The sequence below is a fragment of the Austrofundulus limnaeus genome, unplaced genomic scaffold (genome assembly GCF_001266775.1).
Source record: "Austrofundulus limnaeus strain Quisiro unplaced genomic scaffold, Austrofundulus_limnaeus-1.0 Scaffold23, whole genome shotgun sequence".
NCBI lineage: Eukaryota > Metazoa > Chordata > Actinopteri > Cyprinodontiformes > Rivulidae > Austrofundulus > Austrofundulus limnaeus.
This window is the reverse complement of record NW_013952425.1, coordinates 3,331,209-3,337,611: the sequence shown is the minus strand read 5'-3', so window position 1 is coordinate 3,337,611 and position 6,403 is coordinate 3,331,209. Positions and strand designations below refer to the sequence as shown.

The window sequence follows — 6,403 nt, the reverse complement described above, 5'->3', positions numbered from 1 at the left end:
ATAATGTAATGACATATAAAAAAAACGGTCCCCCCGCGCGCGCTGCTCTCGCTCGCTTTTCCTCTCTCTGTGTGTCGCCGAAACAACTCTCGAGTCTATCCCGAGAAAAGAAAAAAAAATCGGGGGGGAGACCGCAGTGAGCTCACTCGGTCCTGACAAAAATACTTGCAACCGTGGTGGGGTGGTGGAAGGAGGGGGGGTTTAAAATTTCACCGCTCGGAGCTGGAGGAGCAGCTCTGACTGACTACTCTCACTGAGCGGCGCAGTGCAGGCTAACGTGCTAGCTTCACAAGTCCCGCACCACGTGACCGGCACCGGCGCTTCTGATTGGCTGAGAGCGACGGCTCGCCTCTCTAGACGTAGTGGGAATTCTGGCTCGATTCTATGATTCGACACTTTTGGTTCAGTTCACTAAGAAAAAAATGAATGAATGAAGCTGTATTTGTCATTATCTGAAGTTAAACTTTTTAACAGTATTTCTGTATTATTTATTTCACATGTAGTCAGTTGTACACAAAGTACTTTAAATTGTTTATAAGAGGGCATGTTAAAAGGCCGTTTCTGTGCTGGAAATACGATGCAGTGCTCCGTCGTAGCAATGAGAACGTGATGTTTTCTGTTTAATCGAAGTTCAGTATGAAACAGAGCAAAAATAAAATACTACAAATACCAAAATACAGATACCAAACAATAATCTGAAGTAAAGCCGAAGTGCTTGATCACATTTAGGATACTCAAATGCATATTTACAACGCAAAATATAATAATTCCAGCAAGATTCTGTAAWGAAACATAAAAAATAATATCACCATGCTAGATATGGTAAATAAAAGGACAAACTTCTTACAAATGATGGGGGGGGAAATGTACATTGATGTCTATGAACATCTGTCTTTACTTATAATTCTGGATTTATGTTGATATTTTCCCGAAAGTATCACCACCTGTACATAATACATTCATAAGTAAATTGTCAGAGTGATTATTAGGTGTATACCTAATTGAGACATATACCTAACGATCCGATGAAAGTTCAATTTCACTAATAATGAAGTTGTAAATGGTGTAAAATCGATAAACAGTTCCATTAAAGAATATTAAAGTGCAACTATTATCAATATAGATTATAATCTTTAATGTTTTCAGATTATAAATTCTTTATTAAAATAAGCAACCTTTTTCTTTAACAAGAGTTCATTCTAATGAGTCGGCACATTGAGCCGGCTCGGTTACAACCGGCACATCTCTAGAGGTCTGCTTGTGTGTCCATTACTTACTGCAATAAACTTCAAATACAGAAAGGGATGTTCTATAAAATGAATTATTAATTGCTAAGTATAAGGCTTGCAGGTTGATGAATGACCAGCGTCAGTAGTTGAAAAAGATCCCGTGACTGATAATAGCAGCAACAATACTGTGAATACAAACGGTAAACATGAAAAGAAAGTTGAATCATTTTACATTTTCTAAATCTTACAATAGAGAGCTTTTCAATTTTGGGCACAGTGTTAAAAAAAAGTAAATAACAAACTTGTTTATTCCCTTTAAAAGTTTTACTCATAACATAAAATCAACTGGTTTGTTCAGTCAGATCAATATGACCTCAGGTGAAGAGGGCACTTTGTTGCATAAAACTTATTTAAATATCAGCTCTAAAAACAATATGTTTTCCACTGGCACCACCCTCAGGACACCACTCGTAGTTTCACTCCTTTGTTCGTGCTGCTAATAAAAACATCATCAACATCTCACTCAGGTGGAGCGTTTTCAGTTTGTTCTGGTGTCGCTGATGATAGCAGCTGTTGTGCTGCCGTGACCGGGGACGTTACGTCCAGGATGTGGTCAGTTCCGCTGGACCGGCCACAGATTTATAAAAGAAAATAAAGATTTCAGGCCGTGAAGTGGCAGAGCGAACTAAAGCGAGAGAGGGAACAGTTTGAGCTTTTTCACCCGATGAGTCACCRGATACTCAACATTTGCATAAAGGAGACCTCATCTTACAGTTGGCTGTTTTTATTTTGTAACTTTTGTGCAGATGACTGTACCCCCCCCCCCCCCCCACCTTCACTATAAATAAATTGGTGCTATTAGTGAGAACCAGCCAGGTGGCCGTGCTTAATGAAGCCCTGAATTGTTTTTTTGTTTTTTTTTAGGTTTTTCTGAGTGAGAAAGTGTGTAAGCAGGTCGGGTCAGAACATCCATTTTATCTGGGCTCAAGCTGGAGATCATTAGTTTTAGCACGCCTCGTGTCCTCACATTCCAAGCTTCATTAAACTCTGGTTGAGGCGAGAGTGTGACTCAGGTTCTTATCTTTTTCTGCTTACCTGTTACTCACCTTTGTTATTTCCCCGTTTTTCTCCCCTCTTTGCATATGCCCTTTTACTTTTTTTCTGTAAAAAAATACAAGCAAAATGGTAAATGTGGGGAGTTTTTTTTGTTTCAGGTTAAAGCTGCTGGTGGATTTTATTTMTATCAAGAAGTATGGAAAAATGAAAGCCCATCCACTTTCATGCTAAAGTTGTATAGTAGCTGGAGCCTTTTTGGGTCAAACATTAAAATAAAGGAGACTAAAGCTAAACACAAGCTGAAAAATATAAAATAAAGAACCATTAATGCAAGCTGAATTCAGAATTATGGAAGAGAATTAGTGCCACTGGAAATATAAAACGAGAATTATTGACTTTAATCTCAGAATTCTGACTTTTTTCACGAGATTAAAGTTGAGAATTCTGAGAAAAAAGTACAAATTCTGTGATTAAAGTCAAAATTCTTGTTTTATTTTTCAGTGGCCCTAATCCACTTTTAAATTAGGATTAGGGCCACTGAAGAGGATCATTGGCCCTAATCCGCTTCCGTACAGAACAAAGCATGAAAACAATAGAAAAAACATGAAAATAGAGGAAGAAAACCTCAAAATTTTAATCTTTAGTACAAAGAGCTGAAGGGAATCTTAAAATAGTTTAACAAATATAGAAAAAAATATTTATTAAATCTAAATATGTTTAAAAATGACCAAACAAATGTTGAGAAATAGTAAAACAAACCAGTAAATAAGAAAAACAAACTTAAACCTTAAACTAAAAATTTGAATAGCTGTACAGAACGTAAAAATGGTTAAAGAAGCCTAAAAATAAGTCAGAATAACAGCAGGACATGATCAAAACTTTCACAAACTTCAACTTTTAGATTTTACAAAAATGGTTCAAGATGTCAAAAAGCTGAATAATTCTGTAATAAACTGTTATTTGTGTGTGTGTGTGTTTTATTTAGAGTTTAAATGGCCTTTAGGTAGAAGTATATTAAGGTAGCGCAAGTTCAAAAAACAGTAAGATTTCATGAAATTTCAATGTATTTCAACGAGGGGAAAATGGCTTAAAAGCCTCATATTTCAATTTTTTTAAGAGATATTAATACCAAAAGTAATAGCATCCTTCCCAAGAAGGAGCCAAACATTTTGATACTAAAATTGCTGAAAATGCGTAAAAACTGCGGAACGAGTTAGACGCTGAAAAATGTGCAGAGGAAAAAATGGATCGTCTCAAAAGCCTCTCAAACACTTCATAGCATTCATACAAATATAAATAAATGACCTCGTGTGTATCGCTCAGAACATGTGTTGGAAGTGACTCTCAGCTACTACCACACCAAATTTTAGCTCCACATCTGTAAAATTCATTAAGGTAAGGTCAATTATCTGTTGTCGCCATCTTAAATAGACCATATTGTAGTTACGAATGCGCAAAGCGACTGGCGTGTTCAGTTCATCTATGTGGATAWGAGCAGATAAAAATAATACAATTTAAAATGAACTGAAAGGTTCTGTGGAAAAGTTATGAACAGTTATCTTGTGGACCTTTTGGTGCAAACGGGGTTCTAGATTGGAAAGCTAACAGCTAGCCTGAGCTCAATTCTATTTTATGAACCCTGAAGTCACAATTCAAAGTTTCACAGTTTAACTGCATGTTGTAAGATTTTGCTGTTTGCAGTGGTGGAYACAGTTCCCCTAAAGCACTAAAGCACTAACAGGGGAACTAATTTCTTGATTAGTGCTTTAGGGCTTTTGCTATTTTTTAAATGCATTAGTGGATTAGCACTTGCTAAATTTATGGGCTAAATTTAGAAACACTAACTGAGGTCTTTAAATGTTATTGATCAACATTATTGCTCACAGTTGAGGATGAAAGATGTCACACATTTTGTTCATRCTGTATGTGTGTCAGTTATGTACAAGGTCACGTGTCAAAATYAAGGCCCGCGGGCCAAATGTGGCCTGCGGGTGACTCCCGTTTGGCCCACCAAAGGACAACATTCAGCACACRGTAAATATTGTCTCATGTTGGCTCTGAAGAATGTTCCACGTCTCAACTGATTTTAGTGCTTTAGAATTAACTTTTGCTAAATTTTTCAGTGAGTTAGTGCTTTAGAATTAGGGGACCTAAATATTTGAGTTAGTGCTTTAGGGCTAATGCAACTAATATTTCGATTAGTGCTGCCCAYCACTGGTTGTTTATAAGCGTTCGGGAACAAACTGATGGCAATGTAAAGATTTATAAAATCAGGTTTGCGTTTACATTATTTGATTTTGGARTTGTTTAAAGATGGCAGACAGATTTTGGTAACGTTCAAACTGTCAGAGCAGAGGAGGAGGATTCAAACTGTCTTTTTTGTATTTGTGGGGGGGAAAGTTTCATTGAGTGACATAGCAGGAAACTCCCTCTTATCTGAGCTGCCCCTGACAATAGTCCTTCTGTTCGTCATTACACTGTGAGGCGAGAGCGACCAGCAGGAGCAGTGCTGTAGAAATGAGTCAGACAGGTAAGCAAACCATTAATAATTCACTATCTAATTAGTGCATGCACCTACTAATGAAGATGATTAACAACATGAGTCCTCACAAGTCGATTAATGGATTGTTTTTAGCAGAATAGTTTATGTCCAAATGTCTAAAGGTCTCAGTTAGGTAGAAGAGATGTTTATTTTTTTCTACATACTTTTTACAGAGGACCTGCTAATCGTCTACGAGACAGAGGCGAAGCAGTGGGCGACCTACCTTCAGTCAGTGTTCGCCGGTCCAGTCTCGGAGGATGGGATCTGCTGCTATGACATCACAACGGTGTCCAACCGAAGCGACGACTTCTTCGGGCTGTCCTGCTACAGCTGCAAGCTGCTGATCCTCAGCAAGGGGATGCTGGAGGGCCTCTGCCAGCTGCGGCGCTTCTTCTTGTCCCGAGTCTTGAGTCCCGCGGACCGGGTGGTGGTGCTGCTGTGCGGGGTGGACAGCCTGAACCCCCTGCTGAACCTGGTGCCCCTGAACGCCGACGAGTGGCTGCAGATCTCCAGTGAACAAGATGCCCCTGACTACGTGTCCAGTGTGGTTAGCATTATAAAGAAAGGTAGTCGTTCAGTTTTACTTCATCTCTTTATTTGAGACATTTTTGTATTTTCGTTCAGTTTAGTTCTSCAATGGTTAATTAGTTGCAAACATACATGCAGTGATAGTGATTTAGTTAGTCCTCTTTAATTAAATCTCCATCACGTTGGCTTTATATGTTGTTTCTCTCTTCTACTAAAAGTTATTGTTTGTGATGCATAAAAACCCCAAATTAATTACTTAAAAAACTGTATACACCGAATAAATTTTTCAAGCACATCACCACTTTTTTTTATTTTGGGATGATGATGATGATGATGGGATGCACTTGAGACTAAAACACAAAAGTTAAGGCTAAAAGGCTATAAAGTATGACAATTATGCACAATATATGGGGTTTAAACAATCAAACTTGATTAATACTGTGTTTAGTAAATTCTTTATTAGCTATAGAGTTAATGCTGTATATGGTAATATATATTAGCTTGGGAACTAATGCTATATACATATTAGCTCTGGAGCTAACACCATGTATATACTAACTCATACGCTAATGCTATATTTTTTGTCTCAGTGGTTAACACCTTAATATTACCATTAGCTCACTGCTTTATATCACCATATATATTAGTCCAGGAGCTAACACCATATACAATAATGTACATACTAACTCGGAAGCTAATGTTATATATTTTAGCTCAGGAGTCGACACGATAATTTGCTTTATATTAGCTTAGTAGGTAATGCTATATATCACCATATACAATCCTGATCAAAATCTTAAGACCAGTCAAAAAAGTGCAAGAATTTGCATTTTGCACTATTGGATCTTAAGAAGGTTCTAAGTAGAGCTTCACAATGTTAAAAGAAGAAATCAGTGCAAGAGACAAGAACTTTTGAGCAGGGAATTTTCTGAAAACTGCATTTACACTCAAACATGACTTTTTTTTCAGCTGATCAAAAGTTTAAGACCATAGCTCAAAAAATAAACAAACCTGAAAACCACCCAAAACAGAAATAGAAGTGTCAAAG

At 37.4% G+C, this 6,403-nt stretch overlaps 1 protein-coding gene across 1 annotated transcript in view; it reads left to right on the top strand.

The window, feature by feature from the left end:
- Window positions 1–4,686: 4,686 nt before the first annotated feature.
- The window catches only part of LOC106514835 (B cell scaffold protein with ankyrin repeats 1), a 29,427-nt gene continuing 27,710 nt past the window's right edge, over window positions 4,687–6,403 (top strand). The window contains exons 1-2 of the mRNA XM_014004285.1: window positions 4,687–4,815; window positions 5,001–5,393. Coding sequence (XP_013859739.1) covers window positions 4,803–4,815; window positions 5,001–5,393 — 406 coding nt within the window. The 5' untranslated portion in view covers window positions 4,687–4,802. The remainder of the gene's footprint in view (window positions 4,816–5,000; window positions 5,394–6,403) is intronic.